The sequence below is a fragment of the Saccostrea echinata genome, unplaced genomic scaffold, assembly GCF_033153115.1.
Source record: "Saccostrea echinata isolate AGI-Se365-2 ecotype Australia unplaced genomic scaffold, CSIRO_AGI_Sech_v1 ptg000055l, whole genome shotgun sequence".
Lineage (NCBI taxonomy): Eukaryota > Metazoa > Mollusca > Bivalvia > Ostreida > Ostreidae > Saccostrea > Saccostrea echinata.
The window spans coordinates 274,432-294,408 of record NW_026889804.1 but is presented as its reverse complement, the minus strand read 5'-3'; the positions used below and the strand labels follow the sequence as shown (position 1 = coordinate 294,408).

The following is a 19,977-nucleotide window of genomic DNA, read 5'->3' as shown; positions in this document are numbered from 1 at the left end:
ATTAATTTTCAGAATACCGGCTAACCTTTATGCAGAAGAGGGAAAAGGGAAAAAAAATACATTTACTGTAACTAATAAAAAAGAAAAATAAGTCAGTAAGTCCATCAACTGCGTAACTTGAATCATTGGTGGTCATTCAACAATGACGTTATAATCACACCAGAGATAAGAACGATGGATTGTGATGTCTTTCTTTTAATGTTGAGGGGTATTTCAAAAATGTATTAAACTTGTGTGTGTTTGGACAATTATTTTGGTAAGAGAGATAGATGAAGCATAAAAGGGTCGTTGCACAGCCTTAAAGGATGTTCTATGTGCTCACCAAACAACAATGTAGCAACCCACGTGTTGCATTGTCTTTGTTTCTTGACTGAATGATTAGATTTTTCATGGTTATACCACGGGCTATAATCAAATGCACAAAAAAATTGATTTATTTTAACAAAAAAATACTTTCTTTGGTTGTAAGTACGGGAATTAACGTTGCAGCCCTTGCAGAAAAAAAAATAATGTAATGTATATTTTTTTTCTGCAATAGTTGCAACGTTAATAACCGTACAAAGACAGACATTTTATTTTTTTATATTTATATCTGTGCAAATAATTTAAATGAAATAGTGTATAATTGATATGTACGTCATTGTAGAGGTGATCTGCGTAGTGGTGTTTACTGACTGAAAATCGGCAATTGTTTTTTTTTTTTTTAAGATCTGTTTGTTTGTTTATTGTTTAATGTCCTTGCCGAAAATTTTTCACTCATATGGACACGCCACCAATTGCCGGTGCAGAGCCCCAAATTTTGACCTATAATCGGCACTCAGGACCATTGAGCAGTGAGGGATCTTTTTCGTGCCAGTACCTACTGCGACACGGGACCTAGGTTTATACAGTCTCATCCGAAGGACCGGTCTCCACGTCCAACAGTGGGATTCAAACCCTCGACGTAAAGGTCAACTCTTTACTACGCGATTCTAGAGCGAACGCTCTACCCACTGCGCCACGCGGGCGACGGTTTTCTTAAGAAAAAAAGGAGATAATATTCAGTAGATTTAACTATTTATATTTATTTCAAATCATTGCTAAGCGGTACTGACTGTCATGAATGCATTTTTATCACTATTTTGCTGTAGAGAATGAAGAATATAATACATTTTGTTCAATTGCGTGTTTTGTGTTGTCTGTGTGAGTATGTGTATGCGTGTGATTTAAATATTAATAGGCTTAAAGAAGAGATGTCATTCTCGTTTCGCAACAATGTCTATTGTCGTGTGCTTCGTAGTTTGTGTCCGTTCTGAATATCCTCCAATAATCGATCTATGATACAATCATCCTCCATCTGTTCCCTTTTCGCTGATGTACCTGAAAAGACAAAAAATACACAATATATATACTCTTATCTCAATTAAGATCACAACTTTTCTTAATTATATTGAAATTTCTAATTTTATAATATACTTTTAGCATGTTTCTTTGTTATTTCCTCTTCTTGCTTTTACCTGCGCTCTGCCAGTTTTCCTTATTGTTTCCTTTGCAAATTTTCCTTTTGAAGAGTTCATAGAAATGCATTTATAAGTAAAAAAGAATTCTATTTTTATCAAGATCAATTAACTAGGGATCCGTATTTACTTTACCTTTTGACATCGTTTAATATTATCACAGAATATATTCATGTCGTGTATACACTCATCTATTTTGAAACTTTTCTCTTTTTCACAGAAGTAACAAACAAGTTGCTTTGTTAATTCACTTATTTTCTCTAAACCCTCATCCAATGATGTCATTTCCTTTTCTGCTTCCTGTAATTATCAATATTTATTTGTCCATATGTTTCTAGAACATCAGGCTGACCGTTTAGATTAAAAGAATATTTCATTGTGTAATTTTAATCAAATCTTAAAATGGTTTTATTTTACTTGCCTGTACAAACATTTCAAGTTGCTTCTTGACGTCATCGGGACATTTTTTCAGATCTCTTTTCAGGCTGGTAACATTGCCCTTTGCCTCCTTTACTTCCGTTGTGAGTGAGTCCACTGTCAAACTTTAAAATTCTTAAAGGTTTGTAAAAGGATTTTATTTTGATGTTCAAAGATTATTGCTTATCATCACCATAAAAGGGTTTGCTGTTATGTTAATAACTATGATATTATACATGCTATTATTATACCATTAAGTGTATTTTTCTTTCATTTCTGCCTATAATTTATTTTGTATTATCAATGAAGCGATTTTATAGGATTTTTTAGCCTTAGGAAAAAAAAATGATTATGAATGCCGAGTTTGGAAATTTGACATACTTTGAGGCTATGGTCAGATGTTCAGACATCTCCTCAACAAATGATAAAGCGTCTTTGTTTTCTTTTTCATCTTCCTCAACAAGATAATGTAAAAGAGTTACCCTTGGTTTGTTAGATCTTGTGTCCATCAATTTATTTAAGGAATCTATCCGAAAACCCATTGCGTTGCCTGCATACCCACCCTAGTGATAAATGGATGATTTGTAGTTTTTTTCATGTGTAAAAATAATATTGTTTTTTTCAATTATTTACTTGTAAGAAGTATTAATAATTAAAACATGTAAATGTTTTAATTCTTTTTACCAGATATTGTTGATACAAGTACAAAAAACATGAACTCTATAAACAAACGATTTAAACGATTCTTCTTTTTCTTGATTCACTGTTTTATTTCTATAATTTTCTGGAAAAAATCTACAGCCAAGAAAATACCTACCGCATTCATGAAATCTCCAGTATGTAAAACATATCGTAAGAACACTTTGAGAGATTCATTCTCCAGGAGACATTGGCATGTTTTTACCACAGCGTTGATATTTGGTAGAAGATTGTCCATTGTGACACGAAACTCATCTTTAAGCACAAGACCGTTAATACGGATTCTGTAGGCGGGTAACTCGATCAGATTTAAGTAGAATTTCTCTGCATTTCCAAGTTTCTCCTTATCTCCTTCAAATTCTTCAAGCATGTTAACCTTATAGAAAAAAGATGGTATTTAAAAAAATGATTGATTCGAGCTTTCTATAGGTAGACTTACACATTAGTGAGATGAGAAATGAGAGTAACTCTGTTTACAAATCATATTCCAACCAGAATTCAATGCACTGATACCATGTGAAAAACAACAGATGTGAGAAACGTTTTCCCCATCTGAATAGTAAAAAACAAGTCTAGATGACCATGGACCAAAACTCACATCTGAATCACTTTGGTCCTGCTGTTTTACATCAGCTTGGATGTATTCCCTTGTATTTCCAATCGCTTTTTGTATCCCCATCCTATATACAGGGACCATGATTTGAAAAAAAATGAATCTACACTATCAACGGATGGTTCCACATTAATATAATAAATCATGGCTTCCCTGTTCTTGAGAAGAGGAGTTTTAAAGATTTTGTCCCTATATAATCCCTACTGTGACCCCACCCTACCCCTTGGGACCATGCTCTGAACAATTTACAATCTAAAATACCCCGGAAAGCGTTTACCAATGTTTCATGTTTTCTGGTCCAGTGGTTCTTGAGAAGATTTATAAGGTTTTTCCTACATATTTCAATGTAAAAACTTGATACCCTATTATCGCTCCACTCAACCCCCGGGAACCAAGATCTGGACAAAATATAATGGACACAAACTCAGGAGCTTTTATATAACTTTCATCTTCTCTGGTCCAGTGGTCATTGAGAAGAATTTTCCTATAGATTTCAAGGTAAAACTTTGATCTCCTATTGTGGACAACCCTACCCTCAGGGGACATGATTTGAACAATTAACAATCTAAACGTTTTCAGGAAGCTTTCACAAATATTTAGCTTTTCTAGTTCTAATCCAGTGTCCTTGAGAAGAAGATTTTCAAAGATTTTTTCTTTCTATTTCAATGTAAAATTTTGTTTCCTTTTCTGTCCCCATCCTTGCTTTGTAACAAATTTAGACAAGTCGTTTCTCAGAACAAGTTAAAAATGTGAAAAGTTTACAAACGAAAGGAGAGAGATAGAGAGACAGACGGATAGACTCCGGACAACACGTGATCAGAGCTTTTAGTTCTGGTGAGCTTACAATAGGAAATATGAAAAAAATTATTTTAAGGGTGGAAGATGTAATAGATGATTGGCGGAGCTGCCTTACAAACAACGGTTTAGTGATGCTAAAACAATAAGAAATGATTAAATCATGGAGAACGTAGAGGCTTAGACATACAAACTGGGGTCAGTTGTATTTAGTAGACTTTCAGTTCATGGTGTGCAAGTCTATGTTCTAAAGAGAAATAGAAAACAATTCGAAGGAGATGATTAGAGCAATTATTTTTTTTATTACTTTTTCAGATAAATAAACTAATCCTATCTTTCTCTTCCTGAAAAGTGCTTTAAAAGTGCTTTTACTCGCGTTTGGGCGTATTTCCTACTCTCCATCGTTATTTATATTGTTTAGAGGTCCGTGTTTGCTCTGCTCCTATTTTGTATTGTTTAATTGACTTTTGAGCTTGAATACTGTTCGTTATCTCCATATATTTCATATTAAAGCAAAGTAGTTACTCATTTTCCCAAGCAAGTTTCGGTTTGAGAACAGACTCCTCTTAATTTCTAAACTTATCTTTTTTATCAGTTGGGCTAGTCTCTTCTGTACACACGGTAACTTCTATTTCTAACCACTGATATAAAAGATGGAAATTTCATAGTCTATTTTTGTTTCGTTTTAAGTGGGCTAAATTTCATTCAATGGTAGTTAAACTTAGTTTTGTTTAATGTTTCCAATAACATACTTGCACCACCAAGCTTTAAACTATAGTTAAGACAGATATTTTCATTCCAGTAACATTTTACATGCAGTTTAAAATGCAGAGCAAAATTTATTACATTTTCCCCGAAATAACAGCATAGGCTCACTATTCCACAGAACTGCCGTCATATTGCATATTGACGTCATGTCTTAATAGTTAGAAAAGTGACTGCAATGATAATTAGGTAAGCCTTAAGGTCAGACGAGACGTTCTTCAGATATCTGTTTTGTATACCTTGTATTATATCAAAAGCTATTCATAATTGTCATTCTCTTGTGATTTCTAAATTGTTTTCAATGTTTTGAACGTTTAAGTACACCTAAAATTGTGACATTGGCAATTCAAACGATTACCCTTAAGGATTATAAAAGGAATATCACTCTCTGGTCTCTTGCCCAAATGCCCTGGTAAAGTACGCAGGGGTAATAAGGAAGCATACAAAATATTCTACCTTGACTTAATCAGTGCTACATTATGACGTCATAGTAGGCGAGATGACGTCAATTTTAGAATACAAGTTTTCGTAATATTCATATTTAGAGATGTAATTTAACTCTAGAAAATGAATAGAAACGTGTAAACATTAACAAAAATAAAATGTTTTTATTTTGTTATGCTGTATTTGTCATTTTGATTAAAATCTACCACCGATGACGTCGTATGTGTACTTCAAGTAACTTGGGAATTGATCATGTCGTGTAAAGAGAATTTGGCTAAGACGGCATGTACAAAGATACGTAAAATGGAGTTTAAAAGCAAATATCCTGAATATTTTGTGAAATTCATATGGAGTTCAGTTACTAAAACAGGTATGCTAATTTATTTTCATCGATTGTATTCTCTTCGAAGACAGTCAGCTATATACGTATCTCGGTCGGCCTTTCCTCTGTCATTTGTGACAAAAATAATGCAGCAGAACAACAATAAGCTGTATATTTCAAAACATAAGATTTGTACAGATGGAAAGTTTGCCTCCTAAAATACTTGGAAAGTGCTGCTAGAATCCCGAGTTAAGCATGGTTTTACGAAAAATCTCGGTTTATATGTATAAAATTCAAAACATAGGGTAAAGTTTCGTGCGAATGTGTGGAATTATTATTTTACTGACGGGACAGTGGGATTCTAGCAGCACTTTTTAGGCAAAATAGATGTTTTCCAACTATATTATTTACTCAAAGAAATTATTACACTTCGGGGTATTGTTGTTCTGTTAGCTTTTTTACTAAGGAAAATTTCGCTATTAATAGAAGTCACGTGATGCCGTGGTGGTGGTGCACGTCTTTGCGTTAGACACTCTTTTATCTTTATGCAATAGATAATAATAGTTTACATTTATCAGCGGTTTTGGTAAATTATCAAACTTAATTTTCTTTAAAAAGTCTAAATTTCCAGAGAATTGACTTACAGTACCGACCAGACACAACCTAACACCAGAGCGAACCCAAAGCGCACCCCGGGTTCGCTTTCTGGGTTCGCTCGGGATCCGCTACAGGTCCGCTTTCAGAAATTTTGGGTGCGCTCTGGGTTCGCTTCGGGTTCGCTCTGCGTTCGCTCGGGGTCAGCTCTGGGTCCGCTAGAGCGAACCCGGCGTTCGCTTTCTGGGTTCGCTTTACGCACTCATGCGCGAAGCGGACCCCGCTTTAATCTTGCCGTCAGTAAGCTCCGCCCCTTGTTTATTCCAAATACAGGAGTGAAATCGATCATTGTTGTTTTTGTGGCGATCGATACAAGTGCATGTGCAGTGGCTGCAATGTTATTGTTGACAACATACACGAATGATCACGTTTTACACAAAATAGTTAAAAATATTTAGGATTGGATATTTAAAAAAAAACAACAAAAAACTTATTAGTAGATATTTTAGATTAAAAATATTTACTGCTGCAATTAATCGACTTTGGATAACTGAAAAAAAAATATAGAAAAAAATATTTTTGAAACTACATGTAAATAAGATTTAATAGGTATTTTAGATTACAAATAATTATTAATGTAATTCTCCGACTTAGAATTTTTTTTATCTTTTTGATACGTAAAAATGTAATTTATGATTGAATGCAGCATGTTCTATCATATGATATAGGTTGACTGTGAGTTTTGATTCTATTGGATTTTATAATATGCAGTATGGGAGTAAAAAAATTTTAAAAGTGGCCTAAATAATGAATGAATACTTATATTCATCTTCCCATTTATTAAATTAAAAATCAGCATTTTTTTTTAAAAATTCATTCATCTGCAGAAACTACATTAATAATAAGTATCAGGGATAAAAAGTAACCCCGACAATCATGTGTACATTTGTCGACTAATTATTTATGTAAGTATTGGGAATTAATAATTTTTTTGCAAAAATGTACATTTCTGATGTATTGGTATAAAAATATCATGACCACAATAAGAAGTTAACGGGACCCATCATCAGAGAAAAAAAATAGTTAAACATCTTAAATACGCTTTATTATTATTTCAAGTTACGCTATTTATAAGAATACAATACTGTACGACTTATTATATTGCTTATTTACTACCGATAATTAGTTCGTTCAATAATGTACATGTAAATCGCGCGTTGATTTTTTTTTTCTTTTTATTTCAGTTAATAATAATTAAAAAAAAAAAAAAAAAAACAAGGTAAATCAAGCTTTACATTATTTTTTTTTTTGTAATAGATAAATCAAAATAATACCATAGTAGTTTACGATTGGACATACTGTACATGTACTTTTATGCTGTTCTTTATTTATTTATTTATTTTTTATTTATTTATTTATTTATTTTTTACTTTTTTCAATTAAGAAGATTAATAATTTTGATGTTGATCTGGATTTAAACAAAAATGTAAATTAGAATTATAAAAATAAAATAATTGAATGAAAGCACGTATATATACATACTCTTGTGCAGTATCTTGAGATAATGAAATGTTATAATTTGTCAAAATACTTTTTTTTTTTTAGTAACAATTGTGATAACCATTATTTCCTTATATACATTAAAGAACTTTATGTCTGATAAATTTATGCAATATAAATAAATGGATTTTAAAAATAAAAAATAAAGAAAATAAATGTGTGAATATAACATGCTACCTAGATATTAATTTATAAATATAAATATTTTTTAATCGTGTTAATAATAATTTCACACTGTACATAAACATGCTTTGCTTGTAGAATGTTTTATTTACATCGAATGACAAACTGGCATGCTGATCGGTCGACGCGCTGATTGGTTAACACGTCTTATCGCTAATCCTGATTGACAGATCAGTTACGCAACACCGAAGGCGCGTTCGCTTGCTGGGTTCGCTACTGAATTTGGGGTTCGCTTTCGGCGTTCGCTCTGGGACCGCTGCGGGTTCGCTCGGGGTGCGCTCCGGGTTCGCTCGGGGTCCGCTATAGCGAACCCCAAGCGACCCGAAGCGAACCCAGGCAGCGAACCCGGGGTGCGCTTTGGGTTCGCTTTCTGTTAGGTTGTGTCTGGTCGGTACTGTATATGCTTCCTTAACATACCCGCATACCTCAATTTTTGGTCACGAAACTTGTTTAAGTAGCTATACTTCAATGACAAACTCTCGGGGAAAATTATATATTTTTGAGGAAATTATCGTCTGGCCTTAACCTACCCGTGCGATTTCTGGGACTGTACAGGAACTACTTTGCGTCTGATAGAGTTGTCCCTTGTGGACCAAGAAAGACGTTTCAGATATTGTAATTTGACTGTTTTACATATTTGGTTAAATAAGATTGTACTGTACCTCATGTATTTTATTCAATCGATCGTTTTCTAAAAACATATATGCTTAATTTATAATACCTCTTCTTCCTTTGGAAGTATTTTCTGTAACCCTAGTAAACGCTCCCTGCCGATGACTGCTACATCACCCCTCTCTATCATTGAAACGATTTCCCTATGCCTACACTTAAATTGTTTCAGGAAGATGTTTACGTTCATACTTCGTTTAACATCAAGAAGCAGTATCTGTAAGAAAGTTTTCTTTATGAAGTATTTTAATTGTCTCTCTTTCATCGGAAAAGAAGCGAAAAAATGGAAGGAGATATTTAAAGAAATAAGAACATAAAAGGGTCCTTGATGAAAGAAACACGCAGAAGTAAAGATTTTAGCATTGCTACTGACAGTTTATGTACGAGGTACCTCTCGTTCATCTTGACATGATGTTTAAACTTAATTCAAAAAATATTACCACTTATACGAGCCTGATCTCGGATAAGTGACTTTATTTCAGTAACCCTAGTAATATTTATCTATTCCGGATAAGTTACGTACATTCGGATGAATATAAATTTTCACCCTTAGTCACAAGCTATCATTCCGGATAATTTAGGTCCATTTGTATATAGTCTAGAATGCGACACATATTCTTACGCTCATTCCATTGTTTATCCTTTTGCACATGTAAATTGAAATTCAGGATTTGAATTTGTGCATTGGCTTGTAATTGACAAGCAGTTGACTTGATTGATATTGAATTGATTGATTGAATGATGATTGATTGATTGAATGATGATTGATTGATTGAACTTGATTGATTGAACTTGATTGATAATTGATTGGTGACGTTCATGCACTTGTGACCTACCCAGTGCATGATCCGCCCGATTTGGGTCGTCACATTTGTTGTATTGATTGTTGATTGTGGGGCAGCCCTGTGGTAGCCCCAGCAAATTGATCACCGCGGCCAGAAGCGCCAAATTACACAAGCGAAATAATATCTGTTGTTTGTTTGATTAATAGGGAATATGCAATAAATATATATGATTGGTGATGTGCATTTATATGCATGTACTTGTTACCTATAGTGAATCTTACCTCTGTGGGGAGTTTAATTTTCTTTTCTTTCTTTTTCTGGAATTGCTTCCGGCAGAATTCTTGTTCTAAGGTCTCGTGCTTCACGGGCACTTTATCTTTCATACTGATAACTTCCTTCCAAACATTTCCACCAGCTGAGGGTATAAAGGTTATTACAAATTTGCTAATTTTTTTTAGCAGAATCTTAAATCTATTGATTCAAAAAATCTCCCTTGCAATACTATTCATAAATAGCCAATTCTTATTCTAAATAAAATAAATTTCCACATTAATATTTATTCAAATTCTGAGTAAAATAATATAGTGAATTCATGTATCCATCTTTGCACTTACATGAAATACTACGAGGAGGTATCTTGGTCCAGTTGATTGTTTTCAATTTGCGTTTGGGAGTGTGAGTTCACACATTACAGGACCCCTGAGGGTTTCTTGATGAAGGGGTGACCGCTATACCTGGGAGCGGTGGTGGTGGAGGTGGCGGTGATAATCCTAGTGGTGGTGGGGGTGGAGGAGGGGGAGGCACTGTACATTGTGGTGTAGGAGGAGGTGGCGGTGCTGGAGGTGGTGGCAATAATCCTAGCGGTGGTGGGGGTGGAGGAGGGGGAGGCACTGTACATTGTGGAGGGGGAGGTGTTGGTGGTGGTGGTTGTGGTGGAGGAGGAGGAAGAGTTGGAGGCACCACACTTTCTGGTAGTGATACGTCTTTTCCACAAAGAAGACATTTGTTGACATATGTTACGTCCATCAGAAATGCTTTCTTAACTGTCTTTTCAATAAGTTTCCAACAATCGTCACTGAAAAGAAGTTCGGGTTTAACGTTTATGAGAGCCAAAACGTGTCAAAATTAATCAACTCACAGATTAATTAAAGAAAAAAATCGTTTTTGTCATAGCATAATGAACTACATGTAATCGTGACGTTCTCTTTTTATAATAAAAACTAGTAAACGGAATATATGCGATGTTTTTTTATGAATGTGAACAAAATGAAGAAAAAAAAAATCTTACCTACTTGGGTCTTCTGGCTCCGTGTGTAGGAGTGTTTGTAATATATTCAGAAGCATCTCAGCCAATGGTGTATTGTAAACCTAAATTTAAGGCAATTCTATTTACTCAAAATTTTCACTATTCAATTGATCTAACACACGTACATATGCAATTTCACTTAGCTTTTTCTTAAAGAGAAAGTAATCGTTAAGAAAATTTGATACCAATCTTGTTTGTTTTGAGGGAAAAAAGTCTTCCTATCTTCCTATACTTTTAAATCCAATTTTATGGGTAAGAATTTTGAGCTGGGAAATGGAACTGTTCTAATAAACAGTTTGCTTTAAAACTTTACGTGCTACACCTTGACGATTAAATATGTCTTTAAAAAATATGAATGTTGATTTCTCTGATAATTTGATAAATCACAAAAAATCAATGTTAATTATACCTTATCAGCAGTGTTGCGTCGAGGTCCTTGTACAGATATAAAATATTCCTATTATAGAATTATTTCTCTATAAAAGTGAACAAATCCACAATACAAAAGAGAGAAAAAAAAAAACTAACCTTGTAATAGAGAGCATTGAATACCTCCCTCACACTGTTTATGTCAATCCTGGCTGGACTCAAAGTCGCCATTGCCTCGTCATTTGAGGCTTTCTCGTCGTCAAAGACATCGCACTGGATGATCGTTTTCTCGTCGTCCTCGTTTCGCATATCATTGATCACATCAAGAAGGTTTAAGCCTGAAAATTATAACAAGCATCATTTTTTTTTGTTTATCAGCATTATATCATAGGCCCGTAGCAACAGTTTCAATAGTGTTAAAGGGGGGGGGGGGGGGCAACACCCCCATTAACTGTCCAAATCCTGGAATTTACCCATTTACTCGGTGACCATCAGGTCCACCTCTCAATTAACTGAATGACATAGTTTCATGCAGTTTTACATCATACAGATTAATGATAAATGTACATCTTACCAATAAATTCATTGCGGATTCTTACTCTCTCCTCCAATTCTTCATTTGCCACAATGACACAATTAACAAAAGCCATTAATGGTGTTCTGTAGGGAACCAAGTCTGCCTTTTTCAATTCATTTACGGTCACACTACCTTTGTTTCTTCATCATCTTGAAAACAAATATAAGATGATAGCTATGGGGACCACCTGACATGCATTTTTAATAAAAATGATATTTTGATAATTGACAAAACCATTTAATACAAAATTCATGATTTCAAATATTCTTCATGTTTTTCATTGAAGTTAAAGATACGTTTCAATAAAATTTAAAATAAAATCAGATACTTTTTTTTAAATATTGTTTCTTTACTCAATGCTGTTCACTTACCTGCGTTGATTTCAATTTTCCATTGACATTACCATTATTTTCATTCTAAAATAAAATATTTAGTAATCTAAAATAGATGGAAAATGGCCTATTGATATACCTTATAACTGTCCAGAGCACCCATTGCTACACTGTATCCTTCACTGGAATATATACACAATGCTGAAAGTAGTTCAAATAATTGCTTTTTCACCATTGCATGGCTTGTGCCCAATGCTTGAAAATAATAATGACATATTATCTATATAGAGGAAATGAAAAACAGTAATACTTATTTTTAAACATTTATTGTTTGGCGTTGTTGGTCGTGGCATAATATACATGTATAAGCAGCAAAGGGTCGCCAAGCAGGGCAGACCCAAAATTCAAGCAACAACACAATACAAAGCAAATCAATTATTTGGCTGTTCCAGGTTTACCGCAAACAGTCATTTACCTTTAAGCTTATTAATGTTTTTTAATTATAAAAAAGTTTTGAATAAATTCAAATATAGCAACAACAAGCATAAAAAAAGCAGCACAATCAAGCAGCATTTGTTTGTTCCGGGTTGACCGCGAACAATGAAATAAATTGTTAATGTATTTACATTATAAAATATCAAGTCAATGTTCACAGTTCAATGTCTTCAAAATATCATACACAGTCAGATGCACAAGGTTGAAACATCAATCGAATGGATGGGCGCAAATGCCACATGACCTAAAACTTAAAAGTTTAAGGTCACCCCACACATGGGGAGCCCCATTCAACTGACCCACGACCAACATGTAATGGTAACCACCCATCTTAACAGTGGGTGTCAGGAAATACTGACCCACACCCACTGTTAAAATATTCAAGACCCCCCCTGTATGTTGTTCAAGAATACAGAATTGCCTAACGGATTTAGGTGCACCTTATCACTAGCCAAAAAACACTCTATGTTCCTAATGAGATCTGGGTGCTTGATATAAGCCCCTCCTAGATGAAGTACCTGACAAGCAGCTGCCCTATTCAATCGTACACGCGCCCGTTCCATGGCAGAATTGTCTAATGAGTGTCTGTATGTAAGGCGTGGCAAAATTTGGGACCAAACAAGTCTTGTATTGGGGAGGAGCTGCGATAATTTTTCTATATCTTCTTTCGTTATTGTACTAAGCTTAAACAAAGGTAAATCTGGTTCCCCCAAATCGCCCCCCCCCCCCACAGTGAATGAGCAAGAAGTCGGGATAATCTTCATATTTGACTAATAACAGTACTTTTTTCTTTAAATTAATTAACTTTAAACCTGAGTAGCCTTGCCACCAGAAATCCATCCCTAACCTTTCCAATCCTAAGTGAACCCCTCCTGTCCTAAGCAAGGCGGCCTGAAAGGCATGCTTAACTATTGATGACCCAACACACCAAACAGTAGAATGACCTGTAAAACATAAATTTTACAAACATAATTTCTTAATAGGGCAGCGAATATAAGACTTGTAAACTTGTGACTTCCATCTACCTGCCTCCCTAATATAATCTGGATCACACCCTTATTGGTAAGCAGTAGTTGCAGCCCCGATTCTAAAAGAATGGGCTTTATAGCTACAGCTCTGAAACCCAAGAAGATTTATTGCTTTATGTAAAACTGCTGTAAATTGATATCTGGTTAGAGGACAATGGTCAAGATGGCAGAATGATGGCCTATTGACTGCAGGTCTTATAGACAGAAACTCTAGCATGTACCTAACTGGGCACTGGAGAGTACCAGTTTTTTCAATGCAAATGGTAACCCTTTCCCATACTGGTCATTTTTGGAATGTCTTATGGTCAAATACATTTTAGAATTGTCACATCAAAGTTAATGTCTGACCTATGAATGATAGTATCAAAACTATTTCCCTTTGACAGTGTTAATTCCCCAACTCTCAAAAACCCAAAAAATGCTAACATGTATGCCGCTTGAAAGAGACGAGATTCATACAAATTTGTACAGACTGATGATAATATGTGAATTATTTTACACAGTACAGAAGGGGTAATTGGAAGTCTTGGATCTTTCTTAACTGATAATCTCTTCATGCCTTCTAACATCTTACAAACCAAAATATTCTTTGTGATATCAACTAGACCTCTGGACTTGCACTCAAAACTTATTGCTGATAGATACAATCTAGCAGTTGATGAAGTAAACTTTTTCAGAGATAAATATGCTATAAATTGAACAACATGCTCTGGGGTTGGAGGCCAAATATTTGAAAAGCTAAATTCATCCCTAAATTTTTGAAATGCAGTTATTCCAGTATCGTATGCTAGCTTTGTATTCTTTGATAAGGAGGCATCCAATAGTTTTTCTACTTGCAACTGCAAATCAAATGAAGAAAATTGGTTGGAATGGGTTCTGGACTTTCCTTTGCTTCTGGAGCCAATTCCCTGAACCGCCACCACTGCTTGCGAGAAATAGAATCAGCAATACTATTATTACTACTAATAATGTGTTTGGCTTAAAAAATACAATTACATTCCATAAGCATTAATACCAATTGCCTAACTAGCTTCATTACTCTCTTGGACTTGGAAGTTTGTTTGTTTACTATTCTGACTAAAGCAAGATTGTCAATGTGAAACAAAACCTTTTTGCACTTAAGGTCATGACCCCATAAACTAATTGCTAATACTAGGGGAACTAGCTCTAGAAATGTCATATCTCTAAGAATATCAGTCCTTTGCCATGGTAATGGCCACTGAAAAAACACCCATTTACCCTGAAAATATGCACCACATCCAAGCTCTTCACTTCCTGCACTATCTGTATATAATTTTAGTACATCTGAACTTATCCACTCTTTATCTGGAAAATAGGAAATCCCATTGAACTCCTCTAAAAACTTAGACCACATATATAAATCCTCCTTCAACTCAACTGATAACCTTACATGATAATGAGCTTCTGAGGCACCACTCATAGCATCGTAAAACCTACGATTGAATGCCCTACTGGACCTTATTGCTTTTCCAAAGAAATTTAACATTCCTACTAATGATTCTAGTTCTTTCAATAAAACTGATTTTCTTGCCAAAAAGTCATGTATAATTTGTTTCAGAATATCAACTTTTGCCTGAGGGATCCTAATCAACATATTAATGGTATCAATCTCTAATCCTAAAAATGTAAGTACAGAAACAGGGCCAATGGTCTTATCCTCTGCTAATGGAATACCGAGCTTAATACACATATTTATAAACTCTGACATTAGTTTTTGACAATTGTTTGTTCCTAACCTTCCAGCAAAAATAAAATCATCAAGATAGTGATCCAATGAATCTAACCCTGACCGAACTTTTGTTAACCAATGCAGAAATGTGGCAAAAGTTTCCCAAATTTTGCAACTTATTGAGCACCCCATAGGTAAACACTTATCTATGTAAAATAAAGAATCAATTGAAAAGCCCAACAAATCAAAATCACTTGGGTTTACAGGAATAAGTCTAAAAGCACTTTTGATGTCTACTTTACCAAGCAAGGCCCCTTTCCCAAGATTAGCTATCATTTCAACCACATTGTCAAATGATGAGTAATGGACAGAACATAAATCTGGGTCTATGAAGTGATTTATGCTTTTGAACTTTGGATATGAAAGGTGCATGATCATACGCCACCCCCCATCTGACTTTGGTACTATTCCTACAGGTGAAATATGGAGATTAGCTAATGGAATATTAAGAAAAGGACCCATAATCCTACCCATCTCTACCTCTTTCCTAACTTTATCCAACAATTCCTCATGATGATCAGAGGCTGATGTTAAATTTTTTGACATACAATGAATCCTTGGACCATTGTAATGTAATCTAAATCCCTCATAAAATCCCTGTTTTAATTCAAGTGCTGCAATTTTATTTGGGTATGTTTCAAGACTTTCAATTAACCTGTCTACATTAATTGGTGTTTTTCCCAATTCCCACAGGTCTGGCGGAATATGAGTAATGATAGTTAGTGCTGGGCAAGTTATGCCTTGGAAGCTTTGATCTGGGAATTTGTGCCTGTGGTCCACGGGGGCGAAAACGAATAGGAGCACCTGATGATAAGGAAGGAATTTTGGTATTTACCTGACCATAGTTATTCCCATAATTGCCTGATTGAATTTGAGCTTGAGGGTAAGATGATGCCCGAGGGTACTGTGAAACTGGATGGTTACCTCGACATTTGATGCACACATGGTTATAGGAACATATTGGGCGCACACAAATCCCTTTATAATTGTAATCAAAACATGTGTATGTTGACAGAGAGGGGACTGTGCTTGGGGTTTGAAATGCATTTGTTGGGCACATGTAAATAAGCCACAACTCATTGTCTACATTTCCCCATGGAATTGCTGGATTAAGGCTACGACGAAGACGAAATTGCTCGTCATATTTTTTGAAACCAAGACCCCCAACCCTTGATGCTCCCAACCTAACATCATGCATGTATTTGAATAACCCTTGAACTGAATCAAGGTGAACTGCGGAGTAGATGCTTCTATATATAATAAAGGCATCCGTCCATTTTTCAATGTTATCAATTTTGACAGATGGTTTATTAGTTTCCCTTGTGAGGAGTTCCCCCTTTTCATTAATGTAGATAGATTTTTCTGAGGGTACAGCATTAGTATTGTGAAGCAGCAAAGCAAGATCTACATAAGCTGAACTTATTATTTTTGATTTAATATTTTGTGACACATTAACTGCAAGCTGATGTGTAGTACTTTGAAGCATTTGAGGTGTACCTTGTGATTCACCCATGGCATTCTGAATAACCGACTCTGAGGTACAGGGGGTGATGTCGCAGAAGATTGCACACCTGCAACTGTCGTTGTAGGGCTTTGAAAACCAACAGTCTCGCTATTTTTGTTGAGTTGTTCAAAGACGACTGGAACCATCTCAGACTCTTTTTCAACCTCTGCTGGGGCGACTTTGGGTTGTTTAGGTCTTGGCTTGGTTGCTTGCCTTCGCAATGTCGTATCCTTGGTCCTCTTTGATTTGACCCATGGCATTGTGATATCACAAACAAAATAACAATAGCAAAAATTACTTTTTAAATTTACACTAAAATTTTCTACAAAATATATAAAAGATTTAAAGTGTACAAGCCGCGTTTGTTCGAATTTTCTTAACGATTTCAATCCCACGAAAATCACCCTTTAAATACAGCTAAACTAAGCCATCGATGTAAACAAACATCACCAATGTGTCTAAAATTATTCTTTCAAACAAGGTTTTAGAAAAATAAAGCAGGATTGAGATTATTTTTTGGAAATTTTCAAGAGCTTAAAATTATGCTACCTTTCAGTTCGAAGCGCATGTAAAAAAGGATGCGTATACCTAACCCGATTTTGTACGCCGAACTCGAGCAAAAAAATTCCCCATAAGATAAAGGCATCTATATTATATTCATATAGATGCTGTTATTTTAAAAAAAAAGACAGACAAAAAGAAATTAAAGAGAATAAATAAATATAAAATTAAAAATAAAATGTAAAATCATCAACATTCTGCGTTCAACATACATATGGAACTCTGCTTAAATCCATTCACAGTCGAATGCAATCGTGAAAAAAAAGTTAAAGAAAATGAACAATCCGCACAAAAGATATACGAATACCACTTGATGATATGATCTTAAATGTATATTTCCTAATCTTTATTACTAGTTTCATATTTGATCAGTACATGTATTTTGACTCGTGCTAAATTCAGAATTGGCAAGAAAACAGAATTGACAGTAAAAAAAAAAATTTTTGAACCCAGACGATTGATATTATAAAATACTTTCCAAAAACCAATAAAAATGTAAGGTACATATAGTTCAACAGATTCGTAATAACAATTAAGGACAGGGATTTATCAGTCTATTTGGGAAACGCCATTTTTGGGGGGAATTGGGAAAAAAATTATCGGCTTTTTGATGAAATTGGGAAAAATTAAAAATGTTGCTTAAATCATGTATTCAGGTGTAATTCATTTAACATTTCAGCATGAACTCTAATATGGGCAACTAAACAGACAATTAAATATGATTCAACTTCATACAAGATCAATTATGAATAATAGACTAATAAAAGTAAAATTGACTTCAATGAGTATTAATTAAGTGTTTATACAACTTAGGGTAGTACATGTGTGTATGAGATTCCAATTTAGGTCATTATAGAATCTGTTTCTGGAGATTATAATCCTCATGCATCCTCAAATTATACTAAGTACACATTTTCTCAAAGTCCTCTTTTAATATGTATTGATGCAAAAAATATATTTTTTTTCTATTTGAAATAATGCCTACAGTCCTTACCATTCACTCGTAGATCAATTGAGTAGGTAGAAATAACTTAATAAATTATATAATTACACAATATTACCATTTTCAGAAAAACGGAGGAAATTCGGATTAAAAGTTGGCGATGTTTTCAGTGTTTTTAAACATCTGTTATGACTGTAGCTTTGCTAAATGAGTTGAATGGATGAAAATTACAGACATTCTGACAATTTTACTTCGTGTTTTTCCAAGAATATTAGATATAAAATCTTTGTTCACCAATTGGGAAAAAAATACTGCCAAATTGGGAAAAACTGAACTCATTTTTAATTGGGAATGGGGCCGAATTTCGGCTCCTGAGAAGGTACTGATAAATCTCTGAAGGAAATCTCACCGCATTCGATTAATCTGATTTGATGGGGATGTAATTCATAATTAAGTGACACCCTCTATGTCTGCTTCGGACATCTGACGGGAAAAAAAAACTATACCTTTGACAAGCTTCCATTCTGAACAAAGAAAGATAACACCTCCTTAGAATTTACCAATTTAGTAACACAAACAACAAATTCCAAAAGATTTACGGCTTCGGAAAATTTTGTAACTCTCCGGTTTCCGATTACGTCGACGACATCTAACAAGGCATCAAGTCCGCCTGAATTCAGAAACTCTAGCGTCCAATTTTTATCCAGTTTCTTTATTTTCTTTTTGAGAGCGGACAAAACATTAAGGGAAGGGTCCTGCAGCAAATTTACACAAATCTCAGGGTCAAGTTTACGTATCTGACGAATAACCTCTTTCACCACTTTTCGAAATTTCTCTTTTCGGGATATTTCTTGCATATTTTCCTCGTCTGACGACGACGACGATGAAGACGACGTATTCACAGACGATGTTTCCTGTGATGAGCTCCTCCGATCATTCATTTTATTTTTATCTACATTGCTTGTTACGCTAGAGTGGAACTGGTTTCGCTTTTGCCGACTCAATTATGGTGTCTGATTGTACATGTACTACTTCAACGAAGAAAATAGCCTGAATGTTTCATTAATGATATTTTTGTGCAATCCAAGCTGTGTCGTTCAATTCACTTAATGACATACTTGAAATCTGTTAGGTTTGCCGAGCCACGATATACAATGTATATAGTCATCAAATTGTTTTATACCTAACAGAAAAAAACCTGTGCTTTAAAGCCGACCTTCACCTGCAGATACATTTACGCCTGGGGTTATATATAAACAATCGGTAAAATCTTAAAGATGTCGAAAGGTTGACTACTTAAGTTGAAAGAGATTTATTTTGTAGGAGATTAAACGTTTTAGGAATGTTTTTGTTAATATATATTAATGGAATTAATTTTTTCTTAATCAGGGAATATTTCAAAGTTTTTAATCAATAGAAAGAGAAAAGGTAACCATTATTTTCTGTATTTTTGAGAAAAAACAAACAAAGAGAAATAGCCGAGTTTAAGATGCACTAAGCTTACGTTAAATTAAGTGATTTTGAGATACTAGTATACAAATAATGTAATTTTCAAAATGAGCAATTGTCTGTTATATATAGTATTAATTAACGAGAAAAAAGTTTGTTTGTTTGTTTGTTTGTTTTTTTTTTTTTTTTTTTTTTTTTTTTTTTTTTTTTTTTAATTATTTTTTTTTATCATATATACTTGTATCAGACTTGTCGCATTTCAAGCTGGATTTCCAATTTAACAAACTTTTTCTTTTCCTTCAGCACAGGTAAGAGAAGATT

At 34.3% G+C, this 19,977-nt stretch overlaps 1 protein-coding gene across 1 annotated transcript; it reads right to left on the bottom strand.

Moving 5' to 3' along the window:
* Nucleotides 1-1,048: 1,048 nt before the first annotated feature.
* Nucleotides 1,049-19,109, bottom strand: LOC133172861 (inverted formin-2-like). The gene is given in 15 exon segments (XM_061307694.1): nt 1,049-1,359; nt 1,682-1,796; nt 1,918-2,038; nt 2,295-2,476; nt 2,731-2,988; nt 8,610-8,774; nt 9,624-9,757; nt 9,957-10,417; nt 10,631-10,710; nt 11,177-11,355; nt 11,592-11,725; nt 11,727-11,743; nt 12,066-12,181; nt 18,714-18,723; nt 18,726-19,109. Coding segments are annotated over 15 exon segments (2,412 nt in total). The 5' UTR covers nt 19,065-19,109; the 3' UTR covers nt 1,049-1,258.
* Nucleotides 19,110-19,977: the final 868 nt, after the last annotated feature.